The sequence below is a fragment of the Colossoma macropomum genome, unplaced genomic scaffold (assembly GCF_904425465.1).
Source record: "Colossoma macropomum unplaced genomic scaffold, Colossoma_macropomum, whole genome shotgun sequence".
NCBI lineage: Eukaryota > Metazoa > Chordata > Actinopteri > Characiformes > Serrasalmidae > Colossoma > Colossoma macropomum.
Window position 1 is genome coordinate 20753619 of NW_023494794.1, and position 21535 is coordinate 20775153.

General features: G+C 39.3%; 1 protein-coding gene and 1 long non-coding RNA gene across 2 annotated transcripts; one reads left to right on the forward strand and one right to left on the reverse strand.

The window, feature by feature from the left end:
- Nucleotides 1–6969: 6969 nt before the first annotated feature.
- Nucleotides 6970–8013, forward strand: LOC118814778. The gene is made up of 2 exons (XR_005007759.1): nucleotides 6970–7155; nucleotides 7557–8013. It is a non-coding gene; the product is annotated as an uncharacterized LOC118814778 (long non-coding RNA).
- A 1303-nt stretch (nucleotides 8014–9316) lies between these two features.
- On the reverse strand, nucleotides 9317–17445 carry eral1 (Era-like 12S mitochondrial rRNA chaperone 1). The gene is made up of 11 exons (XM_036580543.1): nucleotides 17202–17445; nucleotides 16123–16272; nucleotides 15864–15991; nucleotides 15709–15786; nucleotides 15474–15520; nucleotides 15198–15259; nucleotides 14951–15063; nucleotides 12777–13094; nucleotides 11279–11428; nucleotides 10473–10553; nucleotides 9317–10100 (listed from the first exon to the last, which is right to left on the reverse strand). The coding sequence occupies exons 1-11, from the start codon at nucleotides 17296–17298 to the stop codon at nucleotides 9978–9980; spliced, it is 1347 nt and encodes a 448-aa protein (XP_036436436.1). The 5' UTR covers nucleotides 17299–17445; the 3' UTR covers nucleotides 9317–9977.
- Between the last annotated feature and the right edge of the window lie 4090 nt (nucleotides 17446–21535).

The window sequence follows — 21535 nt, forward strand, 5'->3', positions numbered from 1 at the left end:
CTTGGTCCTGGAGCGACTGAATGCTCTGGATTCTCTGGAGTCCAGTGGTCACTTGTGGAGATGGGATGTGACAGAACATCTCTCAGGACAATACTCGTCCTTCCCACATGAAAGAGGTGTTTGTATGTCTGCTAGAACACCAATCCCAAACATCCTCTTTGATCTATCTTCTCGCCTCACGGTTTGGGCTTCGTCCTGCTTCAGGAGGTGTCTGGGAACCACACTTTCTTGTTTTTGAGGAGGAGGGGGGGACCTCACTTCAGAGGCTCAGGGTCACTTCAGCCCCTCCAAATGCTCCATGAGGTGCTAATCACTCCAGCAGTTTGTCCCCTCATTACTGCAGGAAGTGAGGTGCTGTCCATGCTTCTTTATTGACTTTGAGAAGGACGGTTCCCTTTTGTACTGTTCTAAGATCAGCCTCACTTAGCCAGACTCTCACCTTATAAACTGCAGGCTCAGGCTGAAAACTGCTCTAGGATCTAGGATTCCACCAAAGCCCCTTTATTGATCCAGCCTAGACAGAAGGCCAAGAATACATGATCATCAATGGTAGGAAGTGTGGGTAATGACACTCTAAATACAAGAGTGTTTTCCTCCACCTTGGTGTCTTTGGCTTACTTATGTCTATGTCAAGAGCGTTGATCCACCATAACAAACACCTCGTAGTTTATTCTCAAGCAATAAAAAGTGCCATTGGACTTTCGTTCAAAGGGAAGGTCAGGTCTTTGGTGAGTGGGACAACATGACCAACAACAACAGCAGAAAGCAGCTGAGATGTGAAATTAGCATATCAAAAAAGAGGGCTGTTACAGTACTGAAAAAGTCAGAGACGACCCATTATTTATTTCAGTAAAACAGCCAATAAGTACAGCTCATTCATTTTTCACATCAGGAAAAAGCAAAAATCATATTTAACGGAAACAGAAATAGTCTCAACAGTTCACACCTCTAAAGTTCAGTCTTAGAAGTTCGTTGTATTTTCTGCTTGTCGCAATCCAAGTAATCTCAAACACATTCAAAGATGCTGAGGTCTGGACTCTGGGGTGGTCAGTTCATTGTTCTGAGATTTCATTTGCAAATGCTCTTCTTTTTTGTCTGTTTTCTTTTCTTTTTTGTCTTCTTTACAGCTCCACATCCTTTCAGACTCATATCGCTGAGTTGTCTGGATGTTTTCAGATCTGAAGCAGCTTGATTTTCTCCTCTTTCTCACAGATGAAAGCTTTAAGCACATCTTTATCTGGTTTTAATTATTTTTGACCTCCAGTTTTGGAAACTCCTGTTTTTTCCTCTTTACTTTCCCCTTTTCTTAAATAAGTCGATTCTTTTATAACTAATCTACTCAGAAATCTGGCATCTGGCACTGATCATGAACTCTATCTCTCACTTTGACTGAGAACCTATGAGATGGTTCTAACTCTACATTACTTCCTCCTGGATGAATCAGAATATTTCTGAAAGATGTTCAAGCTCTAAGCTTCTTTGTTGTATCTTGTCATGAAATCTCTTTAGCTATGTCGTTCTCTCTTCCTCCGGGGTCGACCGGAGGAGGATAGGTTCCTCCCTTGAGCCTGGGTTCCTCTTGAGGTTTCTTCTTCTTACTCCAAGACAGTTTTTCCTTGCCACTGTCGCCTCGGGCTTGCTCATGGGGGGCTTGGTTTCAGTCCCTTACGTCGATACATGGACTCCTTTTTATTTTCTCTTACTTTCTTTTTTCTCTTGATCCTTTCTAAACTGCTTTCCTGTGAAGCTGCTTTGAGACAACACTAGTTGTAAAAAGTGCTATACAAATATAAATAATATTATAATGATATAAAAATAATATAAATAATGTTGTTGTTGTTGTAGAAATATCTCTTGAAAAGTTAATAACTCATATTTAACGGCCTTAACTGTTTGATTTAGCAGGCGGGTCCTCCCGGCATTCTTAGTTCTTTTGTTGGTTTATGTTAGTTTTTAATTTTCTTCTTCCTTTTTTAATTTTTTAAAATCAGTTATTCTCAAACGTTTGTAACATGTTATCTTCATGCTAAGGGTTAGGCTTGCGTGCATTTGCAGGTGTATGTTTCAGTTAACATGATGCCCACCAGGCTAGTCTGTTTGGCTAATAAGAAGGAAAACAATTTGTTTAGAGCACCACAAGTACAAAACCCCAGCGTAATCTCCTGAAATGTGATTCAGTCCATTAACCAGCCAATTAAGTTGCCACAAAGTAATCACTCATATGACTTTGAGCTTTTGAAAGTTCATGCAACATTTTGAGTTGTATCAACAGAAAATATTTATCTTTCTCAAAAATGTAAGTATTATGCAATAAATACTGCTGTTGTTGGAACAAAACATTGTATCTCCAAACTGAAAACTTTACAGGAGAAGGAAAAACATACTCTACTTTTAATGTCAATGGAATTAATGGAATTAATAACTTAATACATTACGTCAATGGAACCAGACTTTTTTCCCCCAAGTACTTTTGGGTCATTTCTGTCGGTCCATTCATCATGAAATTTACAAGCAATGTATGGGACAACTGGTACTTTAACTGGTACAACTGGTACAAATTATGTCAAAAACTGAAAATGACAAAAATGGAGATAAGAGGTTTTGTTCTGACAGTGATATATATGTGTAATTAACCCTAAACCTTTAAGTTCCACAACAAAACTTAATTATTCTGAGCATAGCTAACTTATGTGGGTTTACAGCATAGGATCAAGCCTTATTCATATGACCTAACTAATCTGAACAGATCCTAGATCAGCACTTCTACTCTTAGAAGCTTTATAACTCCAGGCCCACATTTTCAGTTTTAAATTAAACCTAGTTTTAAAATTACAATATCAGTGGCAATTCTCCATTTAAAATCATTTTTAGTCCAAGGGCTGTGTTTATAATAGGAGTACAAATGTAGGATCTGTTCCAGTAAATAAGGCCGTCGTAAATAAGGCATGTATGGTCTTAGATCAGCTCTCTTGCTCTGAAAAGCTTGATGAACATGGACTACACTTCCTGAACTAGTCTCCGTCTCAGCTTTTGTAGGTCCAAGCTGATGACCATTCAGGAAGCTTAACTTTTAACAGTGTAGATCATTCAGCAATCAGGAGAACCTTCAAAACTAACTCTGTGGTGAAGGTAGGCAGCTTCAGGACATCCCTTCTGTACACACACGTGAAAAAGTGTTCACCCCTTCCTGATTTCCTCTATTACTGCATATTTGTCATACTGAATGCTTTTAGACCCTTAAATGAGATGTAGTACTAGACAGAGAAGCGTTTTATTATGATTTTATTTCCCTTAAGAAGCAACGATAGTCAAAATGTGACTCACCCCCTGTGAAAAAGTAATTGCTCCCTTGACATTTATAATGTTTGGTACTAACTGGTAGGTTTTTTTCAAGCAGGAATTGAGGCCCTACTATGTCATCTCTATTGGGTTTAAGTCTGGACTTTGACAAGGCCACTCCAAACCATTCACTGCCTTTCCTTTCAGCTATTCAGATGACCATGCTTCCTTATTGGCTTCAGGAGGGATCTTCAATTTTTTTGTATTGTTCTCAGGGTCAGCTTTTCTGTTTTGGACCATAGTCTCGCTGCATAAGCTAATTATGTTTCAGCTTCAGATGAGAACAGAAAACATGGGTCCCTCAATAACAGCAAGTTGTCCAGGTCTCGATTTAGCAAAACATTAGCAGTGCTTTGCTCTTGCATGAATGCCAACTTTTGCCCAGGATCTTTCTAACTGTGGAGTCTTCATCTGATCCTAGCTGAGGCTAGAGAGACTTGCAGTTCCTTAGATGTTCTCCTGGAACTTTTGGTGACTTCCAGGATGTTTTGCCTCTGTGCCTTTGGGGGGAATTTGGTCAGCCAGCCATCACTGGGAGAAATGTTCCTAGGAGGCTGAATATTTATTCAATTTGGTTTGATTCTTGAGTAACTTTTTCACGTGGGTGATTTGCATGCTGGATAGCTATGCCCTTAAATAAAACAGATAATAATCAAACCCTGTGTTTTGTATTTGAAAAGGCTTTTCCTGTCTAATATTTCATTTTATTTCAAGATCTAAACGCATGTCTGTGATAAATAGGCAATAATAGACAAAATCAGGATGGTTGCATTGCACTGTATGTATCTGTGTGCATAATTTCTGAAAGAATCTCTCATTTTGTTAATAACAGGGCTAAATAATATACATCACCGGTAATACATAACACATGGTGGCTGTATCTACCCGCACTCACTAGCGCTTTGTGTCTGAAACTACAACAGTATCAAATTAGCAGGGGCAGCGGGTTAACGGCGGTAAGGTTCAGTGCTGTATAACATGTAAACTTAGACCATGTCCTTTCATCAAAGGCACTTTCTGCAAGGCCGTGTCCAGTTGTCTTCATGTCTGACTGGCCACAAGAATCTCCTCCCTTCGTGGAAACTTCCACCTATACGAGGGAGCAGATAAAGAGCAGCATGGCCAGCGGGTTTGCGTACTGGCGCGGCTGATAGAGCTCCCAAGTCCTTATCTTGCTGTTCTGTCTGGCCGTGCACGACACCCCCTACTCACCCCACCCAAACTGGGGAGCCTGAATCTAAGACAATCAACTGGGGTCACTGCTACACCAGCCCATAGGCTTGCTAGGTGAAGATGCAGAGATAGGTTGATCTAGATGCTTCAGGCCCGCTACAGTGATCAGATAGAACCTTCACAACTGATCACAGAACTGTTGTGAAGGCAGCTTCAGAGTAACTCTGCCTCAACTTATATTGCAGATGTGAACTGAAGCAATTAGATTACAATTTCTAGTACAAAGTGCAGTTGAAGGAGAAGTGGTGTTTGGAAGAATGAAGTACTGGCAAACTTAAACTAGTGTTGAGGACTAGACTACTGTCTAGGTTTGCTTTTGAGGAAATAACAGACATTGAGATAACATACTGAACTGTGCTCAGGTTTAGACTCTTTAAAAATAAAGGTGCCACGTTTGGGATCCTGAAGAACCTTTCAGTGGACGGTTCTACAAAGAGCCATATTTGTAAACGAGATCTGCTAGTACACCCTTTATAAAGTGGTTCTTCAAGGGTTCTTTAGTAAAAGCAAGGATTATCTATAGAACCGTGACAAAGAAGCATTTGAATGCATAAACGTTTCTTCACCATGATGAAAAACATGTATATGGTTCTTTAAAAGAGCCTTTTAAAAGTTGGTTCTGAAGCTGTACGCACAAGTTTGAATGTTCCCTCATAAAATTACGTGTTGTTGACTTTCTAAGTGAAAATAAGTTAACATCTTCTACAGTGAACAAACAGTGAATGACATTTTTCTGCAAATTTTTGTGAATAATTTGTACTTGTTTGCTGAGTTTAACATACCTGGAAAAATCTATTTAAATGAATGAATGAATGAATGAATGAATAAAATGTACCTTAACTTTCTCTCAGGCCACATTTTATGTTCATTTGTTTTCTCCAATATGTTTAATCTGAAAGTAAACAGCAATTCTGCATAAAAACGTGTAGAAGTGTGTTCTCTGTAGAGGACGTGTTAACAAAACATGTAATTTGAGGTGGCAAAACTTTTGCATATGACTGTAGCTCCCAAAGGGGTTCTGCTATTGTTATGTCATAGAACCTTTGCTGCTAAGAGTGTCGGGGGGCAATGTTATTGTTTTGTGCTAAATCGTGTCACATTATTGTACACTTTTCTGACCAGAACACTGACTGTGTGTTTGATTAGAAAGAGAGCAAAATAATTAGCCTTTTTAATTAGTTCTAGATGCTGTGAAGTATGTGAAACAATAAGTAAATTCAGCTTTTGATTAGTACTAGTACTATTAGGACTAGTTCTTTTTTGTCAGTTCTCAGTCATCAAATCTAAGAAAAAAATAAATATCGTGATACATATTGTGATATTTGACTTTTGTTATATTGCCCACCAATAAGTTGTAGCATAGTTAAAGTAGGTTGGACAATATGACAATATTTATCATTAAAGTGATACATTATGTCATATTATGGTACAACATGCTTTTCTAGGCATATCATGGATGATGTCAGTATTTAAAGGACATTTTGCATTACAAAGAAAGCATGATTAGTCCTGTTTAATTGGATTTAGTGCAGTGCGTGAAATGATGAATAAAAGTCACTGTGACAGTTTTTGATAGTAAACATGGCATTACTGGTTCTTTAGTCTGTTCACCCCCAAATCCAAGGCCAGAATCATTCAGAAACCTTTTTTAATAGGCCCACTTCAGCAATTAGGAGAACCTTCAAAACTGACTGTAGATCTGTGGTGAAGGTAGGCAGCTTCTACAGAACCCTGCTGTGCCTCAGCAAACACTGGGTACATACTTATCCATGTAAGTGTACTACAATAATTTCACAAGCTTCTGAAACAGCAAGAAAAATATTTCAATTACAATTTCACGTTTCACTAGAAACGTCCAGTTCAAGGCAAACAAGTGATCATTGGAATGAAGAACTGAAGGTGATCATTCTGAATATGACCACAATTCTGCTGGAAATTCCATCAGGAAACAAGGAGAATGAATAAACAGTCATTCAAGCATTTCATTTCTAACTCACAGAAGAACAGTTTTTGCTCTGCTTTAAAGATAACTTATTTAATATGGGCTTTAATGTAATCAGAAAGAAGGCAGTGCATAATGCAGTTTGATGCCAGCGTAGCATATATATAAATATTAACAAGGGACTTTCAGCTCAAGGCATTGAACTAACATAATGCAGCCATATTAAACAAATTCAGCATTAACTTATAATGTTCAAGTTTTTGATCCAATTCCAAGTTAAAGTTGGGTGACCCAAAGGCGTGTCCTCACGTGCGGGATAGCTGGGGTTGGAGTAACTGTTTTGAGGCTGATAGAACAGAGTGACCCGATTGGGCGAAAGGCAAGACAGGAGAAGCCAGATAAGAGCGAGACTGCCCTTGTGTCATCACCATATGCAAATGAGTAAGGGCCATTAAAATGGTGAGCCAGTGGGGGGAGAAGTTCTAGAGAGCTGTTGGGGGGTCTGGGAAGAGAACGGAGACACCAAGCCTATAGACGAGAAATAAAGAAAGGGAAGAAGACGAGGGAAGGTGTCGAACGAGAGTAATTAAGCTGTTCATTAACACCTTCTTCAAGAGGAGCAAGGACAAGTGACCCTAAAGGTGAGTACAGAAACAAGAAGTAAACAACTGCTCTTAGTTCAGGCAGCCAATTAAGTGTGACGAATCTGACCGCAAGTGTGACTTTGCAAATGTTTGGAAAGGGATTTTCTGGTAGGACACGTCTGCTGAACATGGGACAATTGAGGGCCCATAAAGATACACGCATGCATATAATTACAATATAATGTACTATGTTATACACTATTATTACAATGGAATTATAAAGTAACTACATTATAATTACATAGCTTGATTGCAATATTGTTATAACATTACAATGAAATTATAATGTAATTACATTATAAATATATATACAGCTTTGTTTACTCTGAGGACATTCTGAGTATACTCAACCCCCCTGAACCAAATTTTTCATTTCTGTTCTTATGCTTTCTTCACAGAATGCTCCAGTTCTACAGATTCCCAAGCCATCCTGAGTCATAATACTGTCCTCTGGACAGGATATCATCATATACTGTAAGTTCATTATGGAGACACTACAGTATAGATGATGTACTATCCAGGGTGGCATTCCTCCTCTGTGGTCTACCACACACGCATGCACTTTCTGTGATAGAGGGAGGCGGTTAAACCGTTACCATTACTGAGTTTAGTAATGGTAAGGGTTCTCTTGCTTCTTCTCACTGCCATCGTTCTGGAAATCGACCTCAGGCCAGAAGTGTGGAGCTGAACCGTGGGGACTGCATAGTATAATGGAGAAATTAATAGAGCAAATGAAAGAGTAAAAAAAAAAGTTTTTTAAATAATTTAAATGTTGTTTGTGAACATGTTTCCAACTTCAGTACAGCTGTTTTTAATAAGTTCTGATGTTCAATAAACATGTACTTGAATCAGGAACCCTTGACAATTTATTTACATATCAATATACAGTCAAACTGACTTTGTTAAATATTAATGAGAAAATAAATACCAGTGATTTTCTGAGCTTTTGGCTCAATGTATTAAATTGTGTTGCCTTTTTTTTAATTAAAAAGGCCTCTCCTCACAGACCTCAATGAACTCAGAAGTGACACAGCAAGAAAAGAGAGAGTGGGAGGAAAAGGGGGGGGTGAGAGACAGAATTCTGGCATAGCTGATCCATCATCATGGCCTGGATAAAGAGTGACCACCAGCAAAACTCGACTGGGGAGTGGGGGATTACAAGAACAAATGCGCAAATGCATCCCATCGCCATTTTGTGCCAATTTTAGCGGCAGGTTAGTGCTCCATTTTGTGTTCCATTAGAGGGGTAATCTAGCCCTCTGGGACTGTGCCTTTAGTTAAGCTCCAGCAGCTTTCAAACAGAGTCTGAGAGTGAGAGAAGAGATGGAGAAAGGCAGCCAACACAGCAAAGAGCTTACAAACAACAAAGTAGGAGGCTACATAGAAATTAGACAAGTCAAAGAACCATATCGCTGCTGTCGGAACAAAACCTTGTATCTCCAAAATGGTAACTTTACAGGAAAAAACACACTTTACTTTTAATGTAAGTCAATGGAACCAGACTTTTTTCCCACTTTTTTGGCTGTTTCTTTTGGTCCATTCATCATGAAATTAACACACAATGTAAGGGTCAACAGACATTTTCAAATTACGTCAAAAACTGAAACAACAACAAAAATGGAGATACAAGGTTTTTGTCCGGACAGCAGCGATATCATTGTGTGATTCTTGAATGGTTAAATGGTTCTTCCCCATGATAAAGAACCTGCTGTATATGGTTCTTTAAAGAACCTTGTGAAAAACATCTCTAACAGAAATGGGCTATTTTCATAAGTCATAAAACCATTTTTCTATATTATGTAGAACCCTTTATGCCAAAAGTGTACAGTAACCCAAGAATTTCTGTAATAAACAATAATGGCACATCTATAGCACTGTGCAAAAGTCAGAGATCATTTTTCATTTATTTATTTTTCTTTTTAAATGGCTAAATATAACTTACTTATTTTTCAGGAGATATTTCATAAGTCAAAAGAAAATAGAAGAAAAAAAAATTCCTAAACTGTTTTTTAAAAACAGATCTTCCTAACAACAGCGTAAGACCTGGTAGACCACCAAAATTGTCTTCATCAGATAAACAACACTTAAAGCTTTCATCTTTGAAAGAGAGGAGAAAATCAAGCTCCACTCTTGCTTCAGATCTGAAAACATCCACAGGTGTTTCTGTCCATCCTTCCACTCTGCGAAGACTTCCTTCCATGCTGAAAAATGAATAACTTGTGCTTAATGGCCATTTGGACTGGAAATTAAATTAATTAAGGGTGGTCTCTGACTTTTGCACACTACTATACACAGTTGCCCAGTTTCTAATCCAAAAAAACAAAGTTTGGGTACAGCAAGGCCTACAACTGTAACCACTACTGTCAATCTACCCCAAAAAACCTGAGCTTTTTTTCATGGGGACTAACGTGGTCATGATGCAGCCCTGAATAATGTTATCAAAATGAAGCAGTTGTATATAACTGCTAGAAAAGCAACAAGACACTAAAGAAAATAGCAGTTTGAGTTCAGAGAGGAACCTCTAACTCAGAGGCTGAACTGTTACACAATGAACAGTGTTTGAGATAACAGGCAGACAGTTCGCATGCAACTCGCAAGACAAACCGCAGCCTTGAGTAGACCTCTTCCTTCCTGAGAGGGAGAGAGATTCAACAATGATTTACTCACTCCACTCTGGATGAGGGAATGAATATATATATATATATATATACGCTGAGGTCCTATAAACAGGATGAGGGAGCTGGTTGAGTAACGACATCTGAAGTCATCCTTTAGAAAATGTCCTGTTCCAGATCCTTGGGTCAGCTGAACCGTCCCCTTCAGTTCTTCAGAGTGGCAGATATTTTCAGACGCACCTCGCGCATGAAAGCATTCGTGAGGTCTTCGCCTGCCTCTCGGGCTATCTTGGCCATTACCTGACCTCCAGGACCAATCACCATGGTCTGTTTATGAAAGAAGAAAAAAAGAAGAGTCAAATAAATAGAAGAAAAAAAAAAAAACACAACATAAAGCTCTTCTGAATCCCCAGTTGTCAATGGCTATTCATCAGAGACTTTAAAAAAGCTGTAGCAATTCCTTTCTACAGTGACTTAACAACACCAAGCACACTTTCACTGACTTCTGCTTGTTAAAATTGCATGACTTACAAAAGGAATCTTCTCAAATATTTACCATTCTTTACCGAGCTCCATTCAAATGTTTTCTCTTACCGCATATCTCTCTGGGAGCCTTGTTGGAATCAAGGTAACGGCACTGTCAGAGGATGAAAGTGCTTTTGTGGAAAGAAAAAGAACAAAAAAAAGCAGTTCTCTCACCATATGGCTGTTCTTCTTCACGTGTAATTTGACAGATATGTCCAACTTGCCATCCTCGGTCTCTCTCCAGAGCTCAATGTGCTACAAAACAGACGGCAAGACGACGGGAGTCAGCACAAAGACTGTTCCAGCAATGCGAAAAATTCTGAGAGAACAAAGGTGGGGTGTTGCAAAGATTCCCCCCCCTTTTTGCTGACATTCAAAACCTTTATTTCTCTCCAGTGAAGGTCACCTTTAATGTTATAAAGGCAGAGCAGGCAGAGAATGTGTAGTAAAGGAAAAGAAACTGAAGAAACAAAATGGATGCACTATATAGCCAAAAGTATCCAGACATCGCTTTTAATTAGTGAGCTCTGCTACTTTAGGGTTGCACCCACGGCTGAAATAGGCACTCATAACTTATGCCTTACTATAAGAATGCGAGGCTTTAAAGCAGCCATCCATGAGCCTAAGGTCACCATGCCCAATGCCAAGTATCAGCTAGAACTGCGTTCTCTAGAGTGATGGAGCTCCTTCCAGTACCTTTGGCATAAGTTTAAATGGCGTTTGTGATCCAGAACTTATCATCCAACATCAGTACCTGACCTCTCTAAAAATCTTGTGGCTGAATACAATCAGATCTTCACAGCAATGTTCCAACATCTAGTGTAAAGCCTTCCCAAAAGATTAATTTTAATACCCTTGATTTCAGAACAAATGTTAGATGAACAGGTGTCCACAAATCTTTGGACTAAAGGCAGTTAGGACTGTGACAGAGTGAGTTTGTGTGAAAACGTCATTATCAGGAGGGCCGAGAAAGGCATTACCTGAGACATGGTGTAAGGCACCTCCTGAGGAAGGTATTCCAGAAGCTTCTCTCGGACTGCATTGACGCAGACGTCCTCTGGGCTCTGATCTGTCAGTACGTCACTGTGGTAATGCCATGGGCCTGGCTTTGCAGCCACCATCAGATATCTCTGTCAAACCAACAGGCATAGATTTACATTGTCATTTAGCAGACGTGACAAAGAAAGTGGTAACTAATCCAGCTCATAGGTTTTTCAAGTCATCCATAACAGAAGCCAACACATGATCTAGAGCAATCCATACAAAAAAACAAAAACAAAAACAAAATATATACATACACTCACTCACACACTATGTGGACAAAAGTATTGGGACACCTACACATTACACCTACAGGAGTTTTTATGACATCCCATTCAAAAATCATAGCCATTAATATGGAGTTCGTCCCCCTTTGCAGCTGTAACAGCTTTCTACTTGTAGAAAGCTTCTTCTGGGATTTTGCAGTGTGTCTTTGGGAATTTTTGCCCATTCATCCAGAAGAGCATCTGTGAGGTCAGACACTGATGTTGGACGAGAGGGTCTGGCTCACAATCTCTGTTCTAGTTCATCCCAAAAATATTCAAAGGGGTTGAGGTCAGAGCTGTGTAGGCCAGTCAAGTTAATCCACACCAAACTCACCCAATCACGCCTTTATGGACCTTGCTTTGTGCACTGGGTCACAGTCATGCTGGAACAAAAAGGGCCTTTAGAGGTGGCACAATGCAGTCAGGCAGGTAATGTTCTCCTGGCATTCACAAAACCAGACTCATCCATCAGACTGGAAGACAGAGAAGTGTAATTGATCACTCCACAGAATATGTTTCCACTGCTCCAGAGTCCAGTGGCGGCGCTTTACACCAATTCATCCTACGCTTGGTGATGTAAGGCTGGCATGCAGCTGCGTTGCATTACGTGGTCTGCCACATCGTGGCCGAGTTGCTGTGGTTCCTAAATGCTTCCACTTTTCAATGACACCACTCACAGTTGATCGTGGAATATCTAGGAGGGAAAAAACTTCGCGAACTGTTACAGTACCACGCTCTAATGCAGTGAGCTCTTTAGAACGACCCATTCTTTCACAAATGTTTTTAAAGGCAGACTGCATAGCTAGGTGCTTGATCTTATACACCTGTGGCAATAAAACTGAATAAAACACATGAATTCAATGATTAATAGGCGTGTCTCAATCCTTTTGTCCATATAGTGTATGTATACATCACACACAGTATTTTTTTTATTATACAAGGATATACAATTTTGGCTACTGGCCATTTTTGGTCATTAGCCCACTACTATTGTTCTTCATGTTCTCAAAAACCTAAAAAAATGTACAGCTCTGAACACTGTAAAACTGGTTACAGAATGAATTCAATTATTAATATAACAACTGATTCCAAACTTTGAATGATAGCAAAGATAAAATGTGTTCCAATATGCATGAAGAACCCGGCTCTACAGCGCCATGCTGCCTTCTACCTTCAGTGTCTCCACGTCCTCCCCATCTGCAGCACACAGCATGAACACATCCTTGAAGTGGGGCCATCCTTTGCGGCTCTTCAGGGTTCTCAGCTGCTCTCTGCTCAGGCCTCTCTGGGCTTGAGTGTCTGGGGTTGGGCATGGCTCCCCTCCAGCTTGGGCCTCCAGGGCTGCTTTGTGCTTGATCTGCATCTCATCTGTTTCCTTCTGCGACTTCTTCACCACATCGCGGACTCTCAGTCTCTGACCATTCACAACACCCTCGGTCAGCCTGGCTGTGATGTCCAGCAGCAAGGTTTTGTTCTTCAGGAGGTCCACCTGTGTGTATGCGCACGTGAGACACGGTCAAATACGGAACAAATATTTAAATGCTGAATATCTGACCACACCAGTTTACTCACAGACTTGTTCTGAGTGAAAATCTAAACTCCACTTCAGGTTTACTAAATAAAAATAGATTACAATAATTTTAAATTTACAACAAATACAAATTCTGATAATATAAGATTAAAGTGCCATGGTTACAACAGATGATGCATCAGTTACAACTGAAACCTGGTATCTATTGTATCTACTTAAAAAAATGATTCAAAAATCAAATGTACACAGTTCCCACAGTTTGCATTTACTCTAAATGCTGTCAATCAGCCAAGACATATTCAGTATCTGAGGTGTGTTTCTCTAGCTTTGCACTGGAACTAAGAGACTAATTTAGTACCACCACTTAGCAATGTGCAAACTGCATGCCTAAATCATTGCACACTTGCCTCAAACCATGCGGAGTCGTTAATTAATCTCAAACAGACTTGCTTATGTGGTTTTTGACAACAGATCAAAGGTATGTGCCCCCACAAACCACCAGAACAGTGGCGCTTTGGGATACATTCCACAAGTCTCTAAAACTGTACTGGAGGGACAGAAAACCATTCATACGAAAGATCTCCCTTCAGCTGGTGTTTAGATAATGGCAGTAAAGAGCACTGGCTAACAAGGTTGTCCAAAATCTCCAGAGATGATCAACTGCATTGAGATCTGTTGACTGTAAAGGCCATATTATTTACATCGTTTTCATACTTATCAAACCATTCACTCATGCATGACAATGTCATCCTGGAAGAGAACGCTCTGATCATGATAGAAATGTTTCTTTGTAGTCTTAAGGGACAAATGGATCCAAAGCATGCCAGCAAAATGCCCCCCCACAGCATGATAGAGCCACCAGACCTCTTCACTCAAGCATTCAGACCTGTACTGTTCCCTTGGTATACACACATGCACTATCCTACTTGTGAATATGATCATGAATAACTCATCTGACCATTTCACTCACACCTATGCAGATCAGTATCTATGGTTTTTACACCGTTATACTCTCAAATCTGCATTTTTCCTTGTAATGATAATTTGCTGCAGTCCTACTATTATATCCCTCTTTATGTAGCTGTGGATGGACTGTTCTTGCTGACCGTCTGATCATGTCCTGCACTGACGTTCTCAGTCACCTGAGGAACAGCTGCTCTTCAGGTTTCACAATTACTAACGTATTTGCTGATGTCTTTCCTACACTCCCAGAAATAAAGGTAGTAAATTGTCACTGGGGCTGTACCCCTCTTGTCGCTGAGGTGGTACCCTCAAGAGTACATCTCAGTACCTTTAGTCAGGGAACATAATTGTACCATAATCTATTGAAATGATATTTTCTAAGTTGTACTGACTCCACACACCCCGTCTCGTCTCCAGGCTTTTTATTTTATTGTTCTGTTTTAAAACATTCGATTTTAAAAAGGAATAAATACATACTTTTCACCTAGAAAACTTATTTAAGATACACAGTTGGACCTTAAAACCACTGTTGTACCTTTGAGGGAACATTTACATTGTTTGTACCTTGACGAACAAAAAATGTACCTGCACAGAACCTTAATTTCTTACCGTTCCTACTGAAACACCAATGAGTTTAGCAGTCTTTGTGACTGAAAGCTCCTGCCATCCATGCCCCAATGACTGAACCCTTTTTCGAAGCCATTTAGATGTTTTCCTTTTATGACATTGATCCAAAACTGACATCAACTGGGCCTGGCAGGTACACTTGTCTGCACTTGTTTTGCTTCTTCACTCATTTATCAAAGTCTTTATTCTGTCACCTGACTGTGGGTATGTGTAATATAGTTTACCTTATTGAGGACAAGGACAGCAGGAATATGTGGATTCAGGGCCAGACACTTCAGCACCTCAAAGTCCAGCCTATCGCGGGTCCACTTGTCAGAGATGTCCACCAACACCACCACTGCCAATGAAAGATCCCAGCAGTTAATAGAGAGCTACCTGCCACTTACTCAACCATCGACCACTGAAAAATATATATGCCATGTATATTAAAACCATCCCCTAATCTGTAGAACTCAGCGTAGATATAGCTACCTAAATCAGCTTCTCGCAATGATTTCAGTGGATCCACTAGAAGGGATTTCTCCAACTGATGCCTGCAGAGAAGAAACTGGAGATTATCAGATTTTTTCAGAAGTTATTAGTGGTGTACATAATAATATTTACGAATTATACTAATTATACATTTATTCAAAGAGCTGTGACTATACCCAGCTTTTACTTCTAACCTCTGAACAAGGTTCTTGCCCTTTCCTAATAAAATAAATCAATACGTTTTCAAGGCTTTTCCCTTATTATCAAGCAACGCACCTTTGAACTTTGAAGGGAGTAGTAAGACCAGGCGTATCCAGCAGAATCTGATCATTTGGAGACAGAAAGATGATATTTATCACTAGCTGTCCCACTTCAATATCATATAGTCATACATTAAGCTCTGGTAAACATTAAGAAAATATCCAGTACTGCTGGTTACATTCTGAAACTACTCAGTCTTGTATAAACCAACAATAACAAGTGTCTTCTTGAGTGCAACACAAACACTTACAATTTGGGTATCGTCCTCCGTGATCACTCCAAGTGCACGTGACCTTGTTGTATGCACTTTTTTGGAGACTGCAAACAACTGTTGAAAAAATTTAAAAGGTTAAAATCAAAACCACCATCACAAACTTTAAGAATTCTGAACAACTGAAACAGTACCTTCCTGCCAAGGAGCTGGTTGGTTAGTGTTGACTTCCCTGCATTTGGAGCCCCAATAACAGCCACTCTCAGAGACTTTGGATTTTCTGGTTGATCTGGGGCCCTCAGTAACAGAGAAAGCTGCCCAGCTGGGAGCAAAACAAGAAGGGAAATCAAGCTTTATGACCACAACACAGTGCCAAGGTAACATCTCAACATCCAAACACCTGTTTCTAAAGACTGTAAATTGCACTTTACAGTGCACATAGAAATTCATTACCTCTATCCGGAGGCACAGGTTGCTGGCAGGGTCCCTGATCCACACCAGGCATTTTTCCTTTTAGCAGCCTGTCCAAAAATGCGCTGGAGGACACAGAACGGGCTGGAGTGACAAGAAAACCACCTCCGCTTAGTGCTCCAGGATGAAGGGCTGAAGGATAAGAAGTTAAAGAGAGGTTTCAGCAACCAGACCTGCCTCACAGGTAACTTAAAGCAACCAGCAATGCCATAGTAAACATCAAGTCTCCAAAACATCTGACAGTCTGTCAGTTTACCAGTTAGCAAAGCCAAAATTTAAAGGGGAACTCCACTGACTTTTCAAAAATTCTACTTAAATAAATGGTTGAGATGTAAGCAAAGTGGTTTGCTGAGTCAGAATCGTTCATAGTGGAGGTGATAGGAACCAGACGTCCACCTCTAAAAGCTCCCTCACAGAAAGTTATCACATTAAATGGTTATGAATTCACTGCCTGATGCCTGAGACATTGTTTATGATAGCATTTTGATAATGTTTTGGCTTAAAATATGTTTGAATCCATTTATTTTAACCCATTCATGGCAGGGAGATACAGGCAGGGCATTGTGATGCAAAACAGTCCCTGAAGAAAACATTTTTTTCAGATTCATGACTATTTTTCCATTATCAACGATATCAAAACTAGTGGTTTTGGATAGTAAATGAAATGCTGTATTTGTGTTGTAAACATCGTGACCCTTGGTTCTTATCCCCACCACTGTAAAGAAAACAGAGTTTCTCCACAATGAACACGTCAAACCAATCTGAATGACTTTACATCTCAAGGACTTTTGAAAATTTTGAAAAACTGCTGGAATTGTCCTTCTCCTTTATAGACACAAACGAATCTAAGCTACGATTAAAGCTTATCTTTAAACTTTCTACAACATGTTAAACCACGTAAACCCAGCCTACACCAGGTTAATATTAATCCTGACCTAAGAGTCCGGTTAGTCAAGTGGTTAAATCAGATATACGACGCTGAGCTGCACATATTCTGAATGTTATGTGAATGTACGGGGCTTGTTAGCATTAGCACTAGCGACAGCGTTAGCGCTCGTGACCTGCTCGCGGACGCAGTGACGCGGTTTCCAGTAGTAACGGTCGGGCAGAAGAGCGCAGACATCTCCTCAGAAAGGACTCGCTCACACGAAGAGCCATCCGGTATGACCGACCGACGTTATCAGCCGCTGGAAGAAGAGGTATTTCTCTAAAAATCACTCCCGACGAGCGTGCTGTGTTTGTTGACGCGTGTTTTCAGGACGCAGCCATGTTATTTCAGTCAAAGAGAGCAGGTGAGACGGAAAAGAGGAGCCGAGAGAAGAAGGAGCTGAAACTCTCTCTCCCTCTAGTGGACGAACGGACTTCAGTTGGAGGCTGCGTCCCAAACCACAGCCTGCCAAGCTCTACATGCTATACTAATGAGTGTACTGCTAATGTTTTGACATCCTATTTAGTACGGTAGTATGCGGTTTTGGACGCAGCCCGTGTTTACTAGGAGGGATTACTCTTCTCACTAGTAAGAATTCGTGGATTTTCCCCAATTCATCTAAAAGGGGGAATCCACCGATTTTTCAAAATTTCTACATAGTTCAGTGGCTGAGATATAAAGAAAGTCATTGGTTCGATGCGAAATGGTTCATTTGTAGAGAAACTTACTGACTGACACTTTCCTTACAGTGGTGGTGATGGGAACCAGGGGTCACAATGTCTACAATGCAAATATAGCCAGTTCATTTACTGTCCAAAACCAGCAACGAATCTTCTGAGTTTTCATATGTAATGCTGATGACGGTAAAATAATTGTCAATAAAATAAATAAATAAATAAATAAATAAATAAATTTTCTTTGGGGACTATTTTGCCTTAGAACACCCTTGTATCCCTCCACCATGAATAAATTAAAATAAAAGCATTAAAATATGTCTTAGACCAAAACTACCATAAAACAATGTCTCAGACATCAGGCAATGTATTTATAACCATTTCATGTAGTAACTTTCTGTGAGGGAGCTTCTAGAGGTGGACGTCTGGTTCCTATCACCCCCACTATGAACAATTCTGACTCAGTAAGTTTCTCTAGAGCAGAGCATTTCACACCAGACTGCTCTGAATGACTTTGTTGACATGTTAATCATTTAATTATGCAGAGATTTGGAAAAGTCAGTTGAGTCCCCTTTTAATGAGAGCACCTACTAACAATTACTGTTAGCATTGGTTGCATTTTAAGTAAAAATATTATAATTGTCAAGTTTCAATTGTAGTCATTACAGGTTTGAATTACACACCAGCAAAAAATGCTCCATCCATTCAAGTTAACTGTGAAAAACCACAAATTTGCCCTATTAAGAACTGAAATCTCACATGCTTAAATACAGGTCTTACAATGAAATTTGAATTTACAAACATTTTATACGTTTGTACATTTTACTATTACTAATAAGAATCATACTTAATCATACTTCTGACATTGAGAAACTCTGAATTAAAAGCTAAAGGCTTCCTTAAGATGGCAATGGATGTGCTTATCACTTATCTCAGACTTCCCTTTTTTCACTGCTGGCACAAAATTCATTGGGACATTCTTGAAATTGCTGTGGTGAAGAAAAAAAAAGGTCCCACTTGATGTGCCTGCCTGATATCACAGAAGCAGGATATTAAACTCTCCATTTGCAAACCAAGTGTAAAGATGTGGCGATATAGGTTTTGACAACGTGCAGTATGATTGATATCTTTATAAGAGATGGAAATATTCCTGGAAATGAGGGAAAACACATATAAAATGGCATGAATATAAAATGCAATGACACTTTTAACACAAAATCTGTGGGCTGCTTTTAATTTTGGGCAGAGCGCAGGTGTAGCTGATGGGTTGGAGAGATGGATTTGTGGGCAAGATCAGCTTGAAGTGCTTTAAATGTAACCAATGCAGCTGTGTGCTAGGATTATGCATTAACTGTGAGGGATGTTCATACAGTCAGAAGTGGGCAGAGTAAATCATACTGAGGTAAAAGTATAGGTACTTCAATGAAGTAGAAGTAGTTCAGAAAGTGCAGAAAGAATGTGAGTAAATAAAAAAGGTATGAAAACTTCCTCGGGTACTCGGACGATACGGCAAAAAATATAACATTGTGATACTTGAAGACACTATTTACAATATGCATCATGATATTTAACTCTTCTGAGCTTTGCAAGCAATTTGGAGTGGACAAACCGCAACAGTAAGGCATTTTTAAATGGCAATAAAAACTATTTTTAAGTACTAAAGCATTTATTTTCTTTCAGTGTTTGCAAGAATTAACTTAAAAGGTACAGGAGGAAATTCTAATAATTTGTAAAATAATAATAATAATAATAATAATGACTTTTGAGATGATAGGCTAACATCCAGTCAGCTACGTGTTACTATGCAGTTTATGCAGTTACTATGCACTGATTGTTGTTGTTTACAGGCTCTCTTTAATTGGTCTAAATCAATTTTTTTTGTGATTCATGTAGTTGTTTAATGTTCTAGAAGTGCAGTGTTTACCCACGATATACTCAGAAAAATGTATCATGACAAAATTGATCACAATAATAGTAACACATCATCATATCAACCATCTATCAGCATACACACTTGAGGCTTATTTATACACACTTCAAGGTTCTTTGGTAAAAGCAGTGGTTCTTTTCAGCAATATGAGTTCTATGAAGACTGATAGAACACTGTCATTTTTCGTTCATCAAGGTACAAACAATGTAAATGTTCCCTCAAAGGTACAGCAGTGGTTTTAAGGTCCAGTTGTGTGCCTTAAATACATTTTTCCAGGTGAAAAGTACGTATTTGTACCTTTTTTATAACCTAATGTTTTAAAACAGAACAATAAAATAAAAGGCCTGGAGGCGAGACGGGGTGTGTGGAGTCAGTACAACTTAGAAAATATAATTTCAATGGATTATGGTGCAGTTATGTTCCCTGACTAAAGGTACTGAGATGTACCCTTGAGGGTACCACCCCAGTGACAAGAGGGATATAATGGAATGGTTCTTTAGATTGATGGAGAATGTGTTTTATATGGTTCTATATAGCACCAAAAAAGGGTTCTTCTATTGTTACAAGCTTGACATCTTAACAATAGCAGAACACTTTTTCATGCTACATAGAACCATTTTCAAAAAGGTTCGATATAAAACAATGTACAACACATTCTCCAGCAATCTGAAGAAACATTTCACCATGCAAAGAGCCATTAAGCATGAAATTGTTCTATGTAGAACTGACGGTTCTAAAAAGAACCATTGCCGTTACTAAAGAAACCTTGAAGAATCATATTCATAAGTGTGTAGGAACTGAAAAGGGGAATTCTAAAAAATTCTACATTTTGAATTTCTTTGTGGGTTTCCTCTGGGTGCTCTGGTTTCCTCCCACAGTCCAAAGACATGCGGTCAGGCAAATTGGACACACTAAATTGCCCCTAGGTGTGAATGTGTATGTGTGTGTGATTGTGTATGTCTGTGCGTCTGCCCTGTGATGGACTGGCGACCTGTCCAGGGTGTTTCTTGCCTTCCACCCAATGTCTGCTGGAATAGGCTCCAGCAATTCCCCAACCGCCCCCACCCCGTGACCCAGGAAGATAAGCGGCTTAGATGTTAAATGAATAAACCGTTTGGATGTAAACAAAGTTATTCAGATTTGTTTTGATGTAAGAAACTTAACCTCTTAAAGTCCCAGGCTTTTTACATACCAAGGCTTATTATTCAGTAACTTCAGGGACTTCAATGCAAACTGGCTGATCAATTTGTAGGTTAGAGAAGATAAATAAAACTTTGCCATTTAAGTCATTAATCACTATAAAAATAGCAAAATGACTGTATAGCTATACATAACATGGTAATAAAACTAGCATCGGTCACTGCAGCAAGTCAGGCTGTATTATTGATCTCTTTCAAACAGTTAACAGTTTGTTAACCCCTCAAAATTTAAGGCTTTTTACATACTAAGGCTTATTTTTCACTAACTATTGGGACTTCAGTGCAAACTGGTTGAGCTATTCTTAGGTTAGGTTTTGGCTCACCTGTGGGCCCTGGCCATTTAGGGGGTTAAGTCAGAATTGTGCAGTGGTGGTGATAGGAACCAGACAACCTATCATTTCATGTTTTTTAAAAGTGACATCATAGAAAGCTAGTACACAAACTGGCTATGAATACATTGCTTGATTCCTTCAACACTGTTTTATGATGGTTTTGAGATAGATTTTGTACAAAAACATAACTTTAAATGCAGAGTTATGTGAAGTACAATAGTCCCCAAAGAAAACTTACTTTCCACTGTTTTACCATTATCAACATCACACATAAAGACATATGTAGGTTCACAGGTCATTTTGGACATAAATAAAATGGCTAAATGGCTAAA